Source organism: Vidua macroura, chromosome 4 (assembly GCF_024509145.1).
Source record: "Vidua macroura isolate BioBank_ID:100142 chromosome 4, ASM2450914v1, whole genome shotgun sequence".
NCBI lineage: Eukaryota > Metazoa > Chordata > Aves > Passeriformes > Viduidae > Vidua > Vidua macroura.
In genome coordinates, this window is record NC_071574.1 from 19,040,797 (window position 1) to 19,057,489 (window position 16,693).

Sequence of the window (16,693 nt, forward strand, 5' to 3'; positions counted from 1 at the left end):
GAAAATCCAAAAAGTGATTTTCCATTTGTCAGCTGTCCACAAGGGAATGGATCTTCCTTCTCTCAGATGCACCATCCTCCTCCTCTGATTTCCCTCGTTCCCTTGTGTTAGTTAAGAGGGAGGAAAAGGAAGAGATCTGTATCACGTGCCCATTTCACAGCACAGGGCTGTGTGCAGTTGTGTTGTTGAAGACAATGTGCCACGTTGAGCACTCTGGGGCCACTGCATATGTAGTCTTTCCATCAATGGGTTTTGCAAGCCTTTTGTCAGTGTCAGTAAATAAAGCTCCACAATCCCAACCGCCCCAAAAGCAGCGTGTGAACTTATGTTCACACACAGGATTCTGGCTCAGCTTCCCAAAATAATGGCATGTGTGAGCAGAGGGGAGAACTGTTCAGATGTTTGATATGAGGCCGACTTGGCCTTTGCCTGCAGTAAAAATAAATCATAGCGTCTCTCAAACACGTGGAAGGAGCTGTACATAATTTAGGGGCTAATCTCACCTTGTCGATTCCCTGTCTTGCAGCTCTTGAGTGGCACCAGCATGTGGCTTTTGGTCTTCCAGCAGACATTTACTATGAGAAGGTTTTGCAGGGTGATGTCTTTAACGTAGATTCAGTGTAACTTTGCAATCCAACAGTGTGTTAATGAGTTCGTGTTGTCTGTGTAGGTGCTTCTTTTCATCATCCTTTTCTGTCACCTCATGTGGAGTTCTTTGAAAAAAAAAACACACTAAAAAAGAAAAGGCAAAAGAAAATGGGAATATATTTACTTTCAAATATTACTGTTTTTCTAGGGAGTTTCAGAAGATGTTCTGAAATGTGTTGGAAAATGCCTGTAGAAAATTAATTACCATGAGATGCATTTATGCAACAGGGAAGGGAAAAACAGCTGTGATATAATCCTCCATTGTATTAGGTTTGTGCGGTTTTGTGCTGCTTCTTTCAAGGCATGCCTAAACCTTCTTATTTGCTATGTAAATACAACTTGCACCATCTTTCAGTAGAAGAAGAAATGATAAAAGGGACTCTGTAAGCAAAGGATGTGGTTGCCAAATATGAAAAGGGCAAAACTACAGGGAGGGAGAAAAGGGAGGGACCTCCAGGTTTTGTGCTTCTCACAGCCTTCCCAACTCCTTCAGTGCTCCATTTGCCTTCATGCAGCAGCAACATGTGTAAATAATGGAGTCTGGACGTGCTCAAGAGAGCCCTGGGATTGCTGCTCTTAGGCTGCTGGATTAGTTGTACCTCACTTGGTCCAGCCCTGCTTTAGGTGCAGCACAGGGAGCAGGCAGGGACTCCTGGCTGCTGGTGCCCCATCCCATCTCCTTGAGCATCAGGCTCAGGAATGCAGAACTCACCAGAGAATGAAGTCATCATGGTTTGCTTGGACTTTGAGCGTGGAACTTGGAGTGCAGCCTCTCCTTCCAATTACGTGAGCAAGTGCTGGCATGTAGCACATAGCCTGCAGGCTGAACCTTTGGATTGTGATCCCAGGGAGACAGCTTGATGGATGTCTCCTGTCATCTCTTACCCTGCCAGAGCCAGTGAGCCTCACCCAGGAAATTCTCTCTGCAATTTTTTCTCAAGGGGCACCTAAGTTATCTTCATTCATGGGACAGAAAGTGCATGATGTCTCTTATAAAGTATTATTGAGTACACCAGGTCATTGGCTGGAGACTTGGGTGCCAAAATTTTTAAAAAATGGGAAAAAAGATAGCAAATAGCCTTTCTTGCAATCAAAGCTGCTTTTGTCATAGGAAAACACTAGTCAGAGTCATTTGAGAAAGCAGTCTCCTATGTCTGGGAGCACCAGGAAGAGGTGAGCAGAGCATCTAACCACATTGTGGATATATGGCATGTGGTGGATTTCCTCATGGCAAATACAAAGTGCAGGTCACTTGTGATGTCACTACTTCAGTAAAGGGGAACAGAGAGAAATGGGGGAAAAGACAGTCCATTTTTCATATGAGATTTTTTCCCTATGAGCAAATCCCTCTCATGATTTTCCTTCCACCAAGCAAAAATCTGCTTCCACAAGCCTGAACTCTATGTAGAGGTTGGGAAATAAAAGAGAGAAGGGAAAAACCTGAAAATTTATTTTTTTCTTGCTAGTCAAATGTACCCTGAGTAGAGAGAGGCTTCTCTGGGAGTTGCAATTGCTCCCTTGTGGACGCTGGAAATGTTTTGGGGTTTGTTTTTTTTACGACTGCAGCTTTAATCTGAATGATGGCAAAACTCAGTCTTCTGTTGTTACTGCCAGCTTGCTAGATAGAGCAGGGAAGAAAAAAGTGAAGTATCACTTCGGGGTGTTTCTGGGGAAGAAATGTTCCCACAGCCATAAATTGCTTTCTTGGGAGCACTGAAAATTCCTATCCCAGTGCTGTGCTTCAGGGAATCAAAGTCAGCAAAGTCTTGGATTCGTAAAGAATAAAAACTGAGTCTTATCAAAAAACTTCAAGGTCTTGATATGGCAATGCATGGTAAAAAAAAACAGTGAAAATAAAATGATTAAGTTTACACATTTCTAATTGTAGTAGTGTTGGTGTTTTTTAAAGGTACTTGTCTTGGAGCAAAAATTGTCTTGTGAAACATCATCTGAAGTATCCCTCTGTTGAAGCAGTGCTGCAGTGCTGCTTTCTCCCAAGTTAAAAATTCACAGTTTATTGGCAGCCTAAGTTAATCTGTTCTGTGCTATAGGGTTTAGGTCCTTTTACACAGGTTGCAGTCTCTTCATGGTTTTGCTTGGATTTGAGAATCATTTATATGTAAATGATCTGATCCCCTGTTCTTTTCCTCCTTACCAATTAACTTGGTTTTTGAAGCACACGGTTGTGTGAGCAAAATTGGCAAGTGGTGCTTCCTGGTGAAAAACTGGGTGGTGTTAGCATGGTGATCATGATTGCTGGAGCTCATTACCAAATTGACTCTTTGAATAATCAAACCTTTGAACTCAGTTCAGTGGTACCCCATCCGTCTCACTCCATTAGGCATCTTGGAGGCAGCTCTTTCATGTCGTCTTACAACTTGTCCTGTGTAAATGGTGGATGTGTTTATTTTCAAAAGCAGCAAGAAAGCCCAGTGAACAAGAAAAAAGTTGGAAGAACAAGCCCTCAAAGAGTTTTTGATACTGGTGCCAGGGGTTTTATATAAGATAAAACAGCTCATTTTTTTATGGCTGAAGGAAAATGCCATTAAATCCCTTGTGCCTATCTGCTACAGTAAACTTGCCAGAGCTATTCCAAAAACAGCATGTCATGGGATATTCAGTGATTTTCAATGGAAACCAGGCTTAAAAATGCAGATCTCCTGTGTGTGGATCAAGGCGAGCTCCAGGGTGCTCAGTATATATTTCTATACGCTCACACATGACTGTAAGAATTATTTTAAACAAGGTTTGCTAGCTTTGACTTTGAAACTGCATCCACTGTATCTACTCATTTCCTTTGTGCATGGCATTTTTTCAGAAGGAAAATAACTTGTTATTGCAAGAGTAAATGGGAAAAATTTTGCAGGTTGTTATCTACCAGGCTAATCTATATTATGAAGAAATAAAACATATTTGTGTTAAGTCCTGCTGCAGTAAAAATATAATATTTGCTGAAATTCTCTACAAGTTAGTCCTCCCTTTAACATCAGAGGAAAATCATTGCTTGATGGCCTAGTGCAGCTTTAAGCAGAAATTGGAAGAAATCTGTCGGGGTCTACATGTTTTTGCATTGTATTTTTCAGAGTTCATTCAATCTCAGGGTTCATGGTGAAAGGGAGGTGCCAGGAGAAGGCTGGAAAATCTGATCACTGAGTGTTGGAGATCTGTTTTCAGATTAGTGTCCTGGTGCTCAGGTGAATTACTGTAGAAACTCCGTTTCCTGTTGCTGGACATGGAGCAACAGTGACTGAAGGCTTTTTGGATACTGGAAGAGGTGGGATGGTAGTGAGGTGTTACAGCATGGAAATTAGAGTGAGAATGGATCAAGACAAGCCTTTTCATATTGCTTCCTTACCTGCATTTCACAGTCAGCCCCAACGTTTTCCCCGACAGGGATTGAGGGGGCAGTTGAGAATATCTGGCATTTAACTGGAGTAAAAGCTTTATGCTGAGAGAAACTGGAGGGTGCTTATCTTTGAGAGTGGTAAAGGAGATGGGAGAAGCAAGCTTTTCCATGAGCTATGTGTGATATGGCATGGCAGGGGTGAGGTGGGAGCAGCTGGAGGCAGCCTACTTCAGTTTCCCCACCTGATATTTCAGGTTAAGCCCTGTGAAGCTCCAGTCTGTGCAAGCACCTTGGTCTGAATAAGAGGTTAAATAAGGTAATTGTAAGGTGGGCATCCCTCAATATTCCCAAGACACTCAGTTCTTGTTGCAGCTATTGCAGGATGTACAGTGGATTAATGTACTTCTAAAGCATGTTCCCCACCACTTGCTGCTTGACTGCTCATTGCAGTCATTAAAGTCTCAAGGATCTGACTGGGCTGACGTGTTCTTTTGCTTGTGTCATGTGGCTTGCAGATCAAGGGGCCAGGCATTGTTCTTGGGATGGTGCAGCAAAGCACAAACCTCAGAGAAAATTGATGGCTTGCTCCAGAGTGCAGCCTAGTGTTCATCTCTTTGTGCACTTTTGATTTTGGGAATGCATTTGTGATTTGGTTCTGGGTTTTGTTGGGTTTTGTTGCTCTTTTTTTTTATTACACCATGAAAAACATTTTTCTGTCCAAACCAGCTGGGTCTTCAGCAACACTTAACAATTTAAAGCACTTCTCTGCTAGGTGTTTCCTAAAAAATGGAAAATAAGACTTTTACATTAAAATGCCAGGAAGAAAAATGGTGAGGGCATAAAGTGCTGCTTTGTTTTCATCAGATGTTAGTGTTTTTGGAAAATCAGTTGTGCTCCAGTGATCATTACCCCCTTGTGTGCTTCTCTCACTGTTTGCTCCAGCTTCTCTCTGAAAGGCGGCTTGTGCAGAAAGCCTTGCCTTAGTCGTAGCTCCAGTCACACCCTGCAGGGCCCTGGAGTCATCAGAGGAGACATCCCCAGGATCTAGGCTTGAGTCCTGGTCCCTTCCTCTTTCTAAGCAGCTCTGCCTTTGTTTCAGGAGTATCAACATCAGGGGCTCTGGGCCCGGGGAGCACCACTGCCAGCACCACGCCGCGTGTGGCCACCAGCACCACCGGCCGCACCACCACCACATCGGCCTCGGGCAGGAGGAACAGGAGCACCAGCACGCCGTCCCCCATGGCCGACGTCCTCAACGAAATGACCACGCACCTGCCACCCGCCTCCTCCCAGCTGCCACCGGCCGGGGCAGAGAGCTGCGACCCCATGGAAGCCCGCGACATTATGTGGTCCCGGACTCGGCAGGGCCAGCTGGCAAAGCAGCCGTGTCCTTTGGGCTCCATAGGTGAGTCAAGGGGCGGGAGGACACAGCAGGCTGTCTTCACTTCCTGTGACATCTTGTCAGTGTGCAACCAGTACTGACAACCTTGTGGGGCTATGCTTGATGTGCTGAAAGAGCCTCTGCTTCCAGAAGTTGCGTACAATGTGCCTTACCTGATTTTGCCTGTATTTGTAGTCCCTGGGCTCACTGACTGATGTGTTGATGGCTAATTCTTTTCTTGTTTTGATAAAAGAGGGGACAGTGGATGAAATCAATCAAAAAATAAACAAAACTTGTACTTTGAAGTTCCTGAACTAGTGTGAGTGATTTTTTTAAATTGCAGCCAGCATCCAGTATGATCAGCTGGGAAAGTGGGGGGAAGAAACAAAGCCAAATCTTTCAAAATGGTTTATTGCTTATTGGATTTTGCTCCTTTTCTTCTGCTCTTCCTGCAGTTGTTTCCTTGAAAAATATTGCTTTTGGAAATTTTCTGTTCAATTTGAAACATAATCGCATTGAGAATGAGTTTTGGCATATGATTCAGTTTGCTTTGTTTTAACAAATGCAGTTTTCTAAAAATAGTTACTTTTCATGCTAGTCTTGGTGTCAAGCCCCAAAAGTTCTCTTCCAAAGAAGAAATCTTAAAAGTGGAGGAAATTACCTGAAAATGAGGGCTGAAGGGATCTGACTTGCAGAGGGAAGACTCTGTGTTAATTCTCCACTCCTGGAGAATATGAGAATATACACCTGTGTATATGAGTACTGACTCAGTCTGGAATTTGGTGAGGACAGACTGATAAAATATATGTTAAAGTATGAGGAGCATGGAAAGGCATCACGGGTGAGAATAGGTAAATAACATTTTTGTTGTCTTTCCCAGCCCTACTTGGTCAAATTAATGCAAAAAGTATGATGTGATTCCTAGAAAGGGGAAAGGATATTGTGAACCAAAGCTGTAAAAAGGAAAAGATGGAAAAGGAAGGCTGGATGCAGGGAGTCCTTTCCTAAGCACAAGAGCTAAGGACTGGATAAAAATAACTAAGGAAAAGATAATAGCCCAAGTTATGGATAGAAGATGGCCAGTAAGCCTTTCCCATGTCTAATTTCAGTGATTCACACAACTTATTAAAAGCTGTGATACATTAGCAGTGATGCACTTCTCTTTGTCTGAAAGGGTCTGAGGCATTTTGCTGTCTTTTCCAGCAGGGATTGGGCAGCTCTTCCCAAACAAAACACTCCTCTAAAGTCCCTCTTGACAGCTGGAGGCAGACAGTAAACCCCAGCAATATATCTTGGCATTTGTAGAATTCAAACTTTTGTGTGTTTCCACCCAAATGTTGTAATGATGATTCAGAGCCATAAAATCTTCATAAAGCAGCAAGGAAAATGAGGCACGGGGTCTGATCCCAAATCACCAGTGCTGGGGCAGAGCACTGAAGGTGCTGGCTCGGTGTTTGAGATCTACTTCTGATTTCTTAGTACCTGGCAGCTTTCCTGCAAGCCCTCTGCCTGTAATTGCTGTTTGCCAAATTAGAAATTAAATTCCTGCACAACATCATGGGTCTTTTATATCTTAGGGCCCTTAAAGGACCAAGATGATGGGAGACTAGGACACTGAGATGACTCAGAAGTGTCCTACTCAAGACCTGAGCACTAATAAGCTCCCAGAAGACTTTGACACAGGGTGCTGGGGGCAAAATGAAACCAGTCACACTGAACACAGCAACTTTCCTATTACAGGTGTTGCCACTTTCCGGTGTCTTGCTCCTGATGGTATCTGGGAACCCCAAGGACCTGATCTTAGCAACTGCTCTTCACCCTGGATCAACCACATCACTCAAAAGGTAAAACCCCTCCCATGTGTTGACCACTCTGAGTCTGCACAGTGACCTTGCTCAGCTCCCTGGTTTTCTCACACGAGGAACTCAAAAGGATCAACAGTCGCACATAAAGCATTAACCATCCATAGCAGCCAAGAATTGCAAGGGGAAAACAAGTTTCTCATGAAAATTAAGGCAGAGAGGGTAAGGGAAGGCAAAGGAGAGGGACTGAAGAGTGGAATTAAACTAGAGCAAATGACATTTCTTGTTCATGGCAAGAAAAGGAAGAAGAGGGAGGAGGAGGTGGGTGGACATATGGAAAGTACTGAGTTGTTGAAAAAGGAAACACCCTTTCATGCATCCTCAAGGATTTTTTCATGTCATGCAAGCACAGGATAAACCCCATAGTTAAGAAATCTTTACCAAAGAAATGCAGGCTCAATGTGAAATGTTTGGTTTGTGCCTCTGACTTTCTGTTTTTATCTTCTGCCCAAATTATTAAAGAACGGGTGGAATAGAAAACAATGCTGCAGTAATGCTTATCTTTTGACTCTTAAGTCCCTTGATGAATGTTTTCTAGCACTTCATCATTTATTAGTGTTAAAAGTGCTTTAACATGTGACAATAGAAGTTCGAGACAAGCAGAGCTTATTTGGTAGCAATATGTTGAGCATTTTTGTTATTAATGAGCAGTGGTGCTTTCAGCTGATTTCTTGCAAACAGAGATCAGATGTGTGTCTACGCCACGGAGTCTGTGGGCTGAATCTTCATTATGGCAATTTGTGGGGATTTATTCACTCCTTTAGCCAGAGCAAGCAAGTCCTGGTGTTGCAAGCAAGCTGTGCTGCTGCACAATTGTGACACAGAACTCCCAAAGAGCCACTGGTCAGTGGGATGGGGTCACCCCACAGACAAGACTCTTGGACAGTCTCCTCTCTGCCCCCCATCTAAACTGAGACCTAATAATCTGTGAATTGATGACATTGGTCATCCCTATCTTGCTTCATCTGTGCTTATACCCATCCCTCCACGAAGGAAAACGTCAGTTAATGTGGGGTTGCTGTGATACAGCACAGCCAGTACAAAACCTGTGGTCCTTCTGTCCCTCTCCTGCTGTACACCCAGTGAGCTGATGAACACAGGCTGCCTTTGCTGGCATTAGCAGCTGTGTGCAGCTCTTTGTTTTATGACCAACATACTTACCCTGGAGGGGTTAATATTACTTACTCCAGCCATAATTCACCCAGGCAGCTGGGAGACCTCTTTCTGCTTGGTGAAGATGACTAGGCTGTTAGCCATTAGCAGAGGGAAATAATAGCATGCACTGATGAAATCTCCATCAAGCTTAGGCTTATTTTATTTGAAACCCTAGCTATCATTTGCGTAACAAATGGGCCCCATTTAATTTGTTATGTGCTTTCAAAGTAGGCTAAAATTGAACAGGCAAGTTTTCAGAAATGCCCAGCAGGTTACAACTGGGACTAGATTTATTTTTTTTTTTCTGAAGGAATTTAGTTATGTTCAGTGTTGAATACCTTCTACCTGTCAGTAGAAAGGACTTGGAGGATCTATGAGATGACCCTGGATCTAAGTTTTTTGCCTGAGTGGGAATTCATTGGGATCTTGAGATATGTGACCTAATCTCAATGACAGCTGTAACAAAACACCAAGACTTTTCAGGAGTGACTTTTGAGGGGAAAGCCTTGCAAGGCTCGCCTAGGGGTTTGTGTTGGGGTTGCAATCATTGAAACATTTATATTGAAAAAGACCTCTAAGATCATTGGCTTCAACCATTCACCCAGCACTGCTACATCCACCACTAATCCATGTCCCTAAGTGCCATGTCTACATGTCTTTTAAATCCCTCCAGGAATAATGACTCAACCGCTTCCCTGGGCAGTCTGTTCCAATGCTTGGCCACTCTCTGTGAAGAAACTTTTCCTAGTATCCAATAAAAAGCTTCCCTGGTGCATCCTCAGGTGGTTTCTTCTTGTCCTATCATTTCTTACCAAGAGAAGAGACTGACACCCACCTCACTAGAACCTCCTTTCAAGTAGTTGTAAAGAGGGATAAGGTCTCCCCAAGCCTTTCTCCAGGCTAAACACCCTCAGCTGCCTGAGCAGTTCCTCATAAGCCTTGTGCTCCAGACTTTTGCCCAGCTCTGTTGCCCTTCTCTGGACTCACTCCAGCACATCAATGTCCTACTTGTAGTGAGGGGCCCAGAACTGGACACAGCACTCGAGGTGTGGCCTCACCAGTGCCAAGTATACGTGCCAATCACCACCCTGGCCCTGCTGGCCACACTATTGCTGACCCAGGCCAGGATGCCATTGGCCTTCTTGGCCACCTGGGTACACAGCTGGTTCATGTTTTATGCTGGGCAGTTTTCCAGTTACCCTTCCCCAGCCTGCAGCGCTACATGGGGTTGTTGTGACCCAAGGGCAGGACCTGCACTTGGCCTTATTGAACCTCATACCATTGGCCTTGGCCCATCGATCCAGCCTGTCATGTCCAGATCCTGTACATGCCATGTGAGGGCACTCAGCATAATCTGCTCCATGATATTGCATCACATCTTCAATTTCTAGTCCACTAGGACACCCCCAGTTAGCCAGGACTGCTGATAAATGATGGAAAGTGACTCAGTAAGCTCTTCTGCCAGTTTCTTCAGTACCCTTGGGTGGATATCATCCAGCCCCATAGACCTGTGGATGTGTAAATGGTGTATCAGGTCTGGTTTTTTTCCTGGATTGTGGGAGTTTTCTTCTGCTCCCCATCCCTGTTTTCCAGCTCTGGGTGCTGGGTACCATGAGCACAACTGGTCTTAAAGACTGAGCCAAAGAAGGCATTAACTGCCACCTCAACCGTTTCCTCATTCTTTGTCACTATATTTCTCCCATATCCATTTTTATTGTCTTTTATGGCAGCAGACAGACAAAGTTCTAGTTGAGCTTTAGCCCTGCTAATTTTCTCCCTGTATAACCTCACAACATGCTTGTAGTCCTCCTTTGTTACCTACCCTTTTCCAGAGGGCCATAATCTCTCCTTATTTTTTTTTTTCTTATTCCAGCCAAAGCTCTCTGTTCAGCCAGGTCAGTCTTATTCCCCACCAGCTCATCTTTTGGCACATGGGTATGCCCTGCCTTTAAGATTCAGTAGGATCCTTATAGTAAGTACAGTTTTAAATTACTTATGAAATAACCAATAGCCATTTGGTTTCCCTGCCCAAGCAAGAGGCTTGAAAATCATCACTGCATTTAAAGATGGAGACTGATTCATCCATAAATCATGTACTGGTTTCCAACATCCCTGCTGTGGATGAGATGCTTCCCAAAGCTTGCAGATTTGCTCCAGCACCTCTCTGAAGGTGGAAAAGGAACCTTCCTCCTCTAAGTCAAGCCACCTTCTCTTCTTGCTGCTGTGGGGACAGCTAGAGGGAGCAGTAAGCCAGCTGTGCTGCAAGGACAGGGCTGGTTACACCCTGCAGCTCAGCTCTCCTGCATCCCCAGCTCTCCTGGTCACTCAGCCCACTGCAGCTGCAGCACAGCTGACAAAATGGGTAAAAATCCAATCTTTGTCAGCCAGGGTTCATACCTGCTCAGCGTGTCTTCATTTTTAATCTGCTTTGTCTCCCAAAAATCTGACATCTGCTGGATCCAAACTGCTCAGGAAGAACGGTGATGGGTACCCTGGAGGGATTTCAGCCAAGCAAGAAAGGATGGTAGGGAAATGCTGTGCTTGCTTTCATATCTGTGTAGTGAAATAAGAATGATTACTTACTTCTTCTCTTTCTCCTGCTGTGCTCAGACTGTAGATTGGGTGTTTGCCTGCTTCCATCATAGTATTAGGTTTTACAGCCATTTCCTAGCTTCCATTAGAGTTATTGTGCTGGATGGAAGATCAGAACAAATGTTCTCCTCAGCAATTCATTGGCCTCCTGACATTTACTTTAACTTTATTGTTGGTGCCTACCGTGCCCTCGTAACGGAGCGGGGGAATGAACTTGCCAGTGTGATTGAATTATGCACTGCTACCTGGGTTATTTCTAGAGTCAAGCAGTAACAGGAAGCAAAAAGGTCAGCTTTGGATACATTGCATCATCCTGATCGTGAGGTCACATGTTCAGTCTCAGCCTATTTGTTTTGCCTCTTGCTTTCATCAGTGCCATCCTTAGCACAGCATGTAACTTTGCTGAACACAACTCTTCCTTGCTGCAGCTTTCAGCTGTGGGTGCTGCCTGGGAGGACAGGCACTGCTACGCTCAGCTTCAAACCTCTGGAAGAGAGGAGGCCTCTTTTGTAGCAGAACAGAAAAATTTGTGCCCTTCACGAATGCACAAAAAGCCTCAATCTGTAAATCTAAAGCACATGCCACCCATGCCCTCCTGAGTGGCCTGAATCATGCACTCCCAAAAACCCAGGTGAACCTTAGGATTCATAGCACCTTCCGGAGGTCTTGTAGATCTGCTTGGTAGATCTACAGAGAGATTGAGGTTTTATGTCATCGTCGTGTCCAGGTCTGAGGGTGCAGTTGCAGTCCTGATGATGGCACGATCAAATCCTCCATCCAAGTTGCTTTTGGCAGTCTGTTTTCAGAGCACCATCATCAATTGGATGGAACAGATGCCACAGAGGGTAGCTTATTAAAGGGTCATTAAATGCAGTTTAAGTTGGTTGAATACCATGGTTTCAAAGCCACTTTTTCAGTGTTCTCTGGGTCTGCTGTACTCCGTGGAGAGCATTGTCTCTTCTCCCAGGCAGCTGGCAAAAGGACAAGAGGACACAAGCTGTGCCAGGGGAGGTTTAGGTTTTTGCATCAGGAGGCATTTCTTCATAGAAAGGGTTATTAGGCTCTGGACTGGGCTGCCCATAGAAGTGGTGGAGTCACTGTTTCTGGAGATGTTTAAGGAAAGGCTGGATGTGGTACTCAGTGCCATGGTCTAGCTGACATTTTGGTGTTTGGTCACAGGTTAAACTTGGTAATTTTAGAGGACTTTTCCAACTTAAATGATTCTGTGATTCAGAAATAAAAAAGGATTGGATGGTAGATCTGCTCTGACTCTTTTCTGTGAATGCACGCACATATATTGAAATTCCTGCCAGAGAAAGAAAAATGCCATGAAAGCTTTGCAGTGTCAGAAGTTAGCCCACAGCCCCTCTTACAGCCTTGTTACCTGACTGCTGGCAGCTAATGGTGCCTGGTGAAACCTGTCAGATGTTTGTTCCTCCACAAAAAAGCATCAACTTCATGGTCTTTCCAGCTGACCAATCCATCTGTATGTTACTGTTTTTAAAAATCCTAGTTCAGTCTTTCATGCCATCTTTTTATTTTTTATATCAGTTTGCCTCTTCAGAAGGCTGCAGGAAAATACTTTTGCCTTTATGACTACTGGTGTTTTAGTTCATTTGCTCCCTTCTCAGCATATTTCTTCTGAATTTTCCTCCCTAAATACTTATTTTTCTGCAATTTCTCTCATTTTTATTCTACTGTCCTCTTCTGCAGTTGGGCTTCTTCTGAGAAAGGTAGGGCTGAAACAGTGAGCAATGCTGCAGGAGGGTCTTTCTTTGTCTTTCCAGACAAAACTCCCTGCTTCTATTTGCTGACATATATGAAACAGGCAGGAGAACATGTCCTCTCCAAAAACTATTATTTCACAGTCTTTTCACTCATAAGAAGGTGCAAGATAGTGGCACAAACTTGGAAAATGTTAGCAGTGTTACACAGAGGGATTTCAGGTGTGCCAATGATCATTTGTAAATTTGGCCTGAATCCTGTCTTCTCAAATGGAAGAGGGGAGGAAATTTTTTGGCATACCTATAAAACTATGTTTTGTGTGTTGGCATTACTGACAAGGAACATGTTTTCACTCCTTCGAATTAGCATTCCAAGACTATTTTTAATCAGTTTGTAAAAGGTAGGAAAAAATAGGCCAAAAAAAACCACAGAAACCAAAAATTTGGTTTCAGACTTGGTTTGAACAGTATGTTTTCTTTTATCCCAGAATCCTATTTAGTTTTTTAAATTTAATTTTTTCATAATCAAGGTAGAAAATGTTAAAAAGTAGTTTTTATCAGGGTGAGATATATTATTTTTAATTCCCTTTATTGTTCTCAAGCCTCACAGTAGAAAGGTCAGATACTTACACATTTTTTCCCTACTTCTTACTTGCCTCTCAATATCAGCTTGAGCCATGTAGAACCTCCAGGGGTTGTTCCTGTATTCATATGTAGCTATGTCAGTGTTTGGGTTAAAGAGTATTACATGTTTTGGAAGAAATAACATAAAGAGCTCATCTTTCATGCGGCAGTAATGAAGAAAACGATGTGGAGAAGTAAATTATAGAAAGGAAGTAAGTTAGTAATGCATCCTTTTGGGTAGCAGTAAGCTTCGCTGAGCATTACGTAGAATTAACAAAAAAAAAAAAAAAAAAAAAAAAGGAAAAAGAATGAGTCCTGTTGTTATAAGAGACCAGATACTTATCTTAGCCCTGGAATATTCAGCCATCATTCGGGACTCATAAGAGAAGTTGGGTTTGACAGCACTGTATAGGAGACACTTCAATTTCAGCAGAAAAAGCTCAAAAGAATTGGGGAAATCAGCATTAACATGTCACACAGCCATCATTCTAGACATCCCTCTCATGCACATGGCCAGAGTGGAAAGAGTGGCTCAGCACTGCTCTAGTGACTTGTAGCTGCACGTTCTGTGTGACTGTGTTTAGATGTGGAATTGTCAGTGCTAGTATGTAGTTTCATTACCTGCCAGCCAAAAACATTTTCCCAGAAGAATGGCCCATATGTGTTTTCAGGAAACTTGGGTGTGTAAAATAACTTTGGATAAATACTTCTATGTCCCAGGAGTTCATTGACTCTTGAGCTTTAGTCTGCCTTTTTCTTGGGCATTTCTTCCATTGCTGCCTATTTTTTGTGTTGTTTATTTGGACACAGTGTAATTCCTCAGATTTGCAGTTTTTAGGGTCAGTCCAAGAGAAAAGGAAAAGGGTTAGTTAGTGACCAGCCTTTATTGCTTTTGCAGACAGATAGGAACAGCAGCAGCCTGCAGGAAAGAAAACTTGTGTTTGCCTTTGTAGCAGCTGAGCTGCATTTTCTCTGAGTGTACCAGTTTGCACAGGTGTGTGGTCCAAGGGAAAATGTGAACATCAAATATTGGGTAGCAGGATTTTTGGTTTTACTGTGGGGTATCTGTAAAAAAATACCTTGAATTCCTACAGTTTTCTGCAGAGTTTATACAAACACAATGTGTCATGATACTTGCTAAGCTTCAGCAGTGAACTGCAGGAAAATGTTGAAATTGATTTCTTTATGTAAAGGGATTTGATGCAGTCATTCTTTCAAGTTCTGAGAGCTAACAGCAGAGGTCAAAATTCAGCCTTTGTGCTGATGCGTGGCTTCCTTCAGCTGCTTAGGAGAGCAGGCAGCTGTAAGAATAGGATCTGGTTTCTATGGCATTAGTCTTCTGTGTAACAAGAAAGAAATAATTCATTTTTTGAATGTATCTTATCATTGCTCTGATGGGAAGAACAACACATTATCTCCTTTATTTATCTTCTCTGTATCATCATATGCGTTAATTCCCTGAAGATGAACATATGAACATCTTGAGTTAGATTTCATTAAATCAGATTGGCTTTTGCTGTCAAATTGATGGAAGTAAGTTATTCATTTATAACTCAGCTAATTGATTTACAGAGAGGTAGAAGCTCAGCCTATAATCTTTCCCTAGAATCTTGCTTTTATAATAAGCACCAGAAAGTGAGGGAACAAGAGAAATATCTGATTTCTAGCTGTTGGTAGATAAAACAATTGAAAATTCATATGAAGAGCACAGCAGAGTTTACCATTGAGCCTGACAGAGAAGTGGGAGCTTAATTTATGTGTTATCCTCTATAATTTCTCCTTGTCCCAGGCATATTCCACATGAATTTGCATTCCAGATCACAGACTGGTAGATAATGAATAAAAGACAGCAACCTGCAGTGGTATTTTTGTAGTGGGCTGCTCATGAAAAGGAGATGGGGCCAACTGCCCTGTCCCAAATCCCCATGGCACAGAAGAGGAAAGGAGTACCAGATAGGGAGAGCAAAACAGAGCAAGAAAGGAGGAAAAGCACAGAGAAAATTGAGAGTTTCCCAAATAATGACACAGTGAATTTCCCTGGAGGTTATTTGTGAATTTTGTGACTCAACTAGATAATACAAGTCTTCTAGTAGAATATTCAGCCAACTGACCTGCTAGCTTTTCCCTTCTGGTGTAGGCTCTGCTTGAGCCTTTTGCTCTAGAGTTAGGATACATTTACATGTGCTGAGAGACAGTAGCCTCATTATCAGTGGCAAGTGATGCTTAGTGATAAATGTGCACCTGATTATTAAATCAATAAGATGGAAATAGTGAACTTTTTCGTCTGGTTTTTGTGTTATGTCATCTATTTTTGCTCCTCTTACAAGGAACGCTTCTGTGCAGGAATTGTAACAAAAATCATCTCTTCGCTATCACATAAAATTCGGAAATCAGAAACCGCTTTTTCTTAACAGGAGAGGCTACTTATAATGGTTTGTTTTTTTCAAGTGGCACAGTAAGCCAATGGGACAAGCTAATTAAAGCCCTCATTAGCATGGAAATCCCATGGAAAAGTGAGAAGAAAAGTGAGAAGAAAAGTGAGAAGAAATTGTTGAAGCCATCATGGTTGACTGGAAAAACCATACTCAAAAAACTATTAATAATCAAACCACAAAGACTCTTGTTGTAGTTGACTTCTTGGGAAATGCTTCTATTCCTTCTTCCTTCTCCTTTTCTTCATCTCTTTTCTTTTTCTTCTTGAGGGGAGTTGACCTGGTTAACAATGTGGGGTTGGAAGGCACTGGAGTGACATGTCGCCAGCAGCCGGGGACAACCTTTCCCTTTGCTTTCTCCGCCGCAGATGAGGTCGGGGGAGATGGCTGCCAACATCGCGCGGGAGCTGGCAGAGCACACCAGGAACCACCTGTATGCCGGCGACATCGCCTACTCCGTGTCTGCCATGGTCCAGCTTGTCAACCTGCTGGACGTGCAGCTTCGGAACCTGACTCCCGGCGGGAAGGACAGCGCTGCCCGCAGCTTAAATAAGGTAAGAGCGATGGGGCCTTTTTAGCAATAGCCTGTCACTTAGCCCCAGAAGCACCTTAACTGCATTACAGCAGTGTGGTTTCTGTACCCACAGTTTAAGAAGAATTATTAGTCCTTTTGTCATTTCCAGAAGTAAGTGGAATTGCTTCATAGCACTAAAGGTGCTAGGAGTTTCCAGATGTGGGAGAAAACGAGCTGTAGACTCTGTAAGAATGCATTTAAAGCTGAGGGTTTCCTTAGTGAGAAGCCCTTTTCATCACTGAATCCCATGTAAACACATGGGGTAGGACTTATCTAGGATTCTGACGATGAATTGTGTGGGCCTGGTTGTCAGGACAAAGAGCAGCTGGACCCTGGTGGCTATGAGCACATGTTA

General features: G+C 43.2%; 1 protein-coding gene across 2 annotated transcripts in view; it reads left to right on the forward strand.

Moving 5' to 3' along the window:
* Positions 1-16,693, forward strand: part of ADGRL3 (adhesion G protein-coupled receptor L3) — a 487,040-nt gene that overhangs the window by 386,547 nt on the left and 83,800 nt on the right. For both annotated transcript variants that reach the window (XM_053975251.1, XM_053975252.1), the window contains exons 8-10: positions 5,094-5,399; positions 7,116-7,219; positions 16,133-16,318. In XM_053975251.1, the coding sequence (XP_053831226.1) occupies positions 5,094-5,399; positions 7,116-7,219; positions 16,133-16,318 (596 nt within the window). The remainder of the gene's footprint in view (positions 1-5,093; positions 5,400-7,115; positions 7,220-16,132; positions 16,319-16,693) is intronic.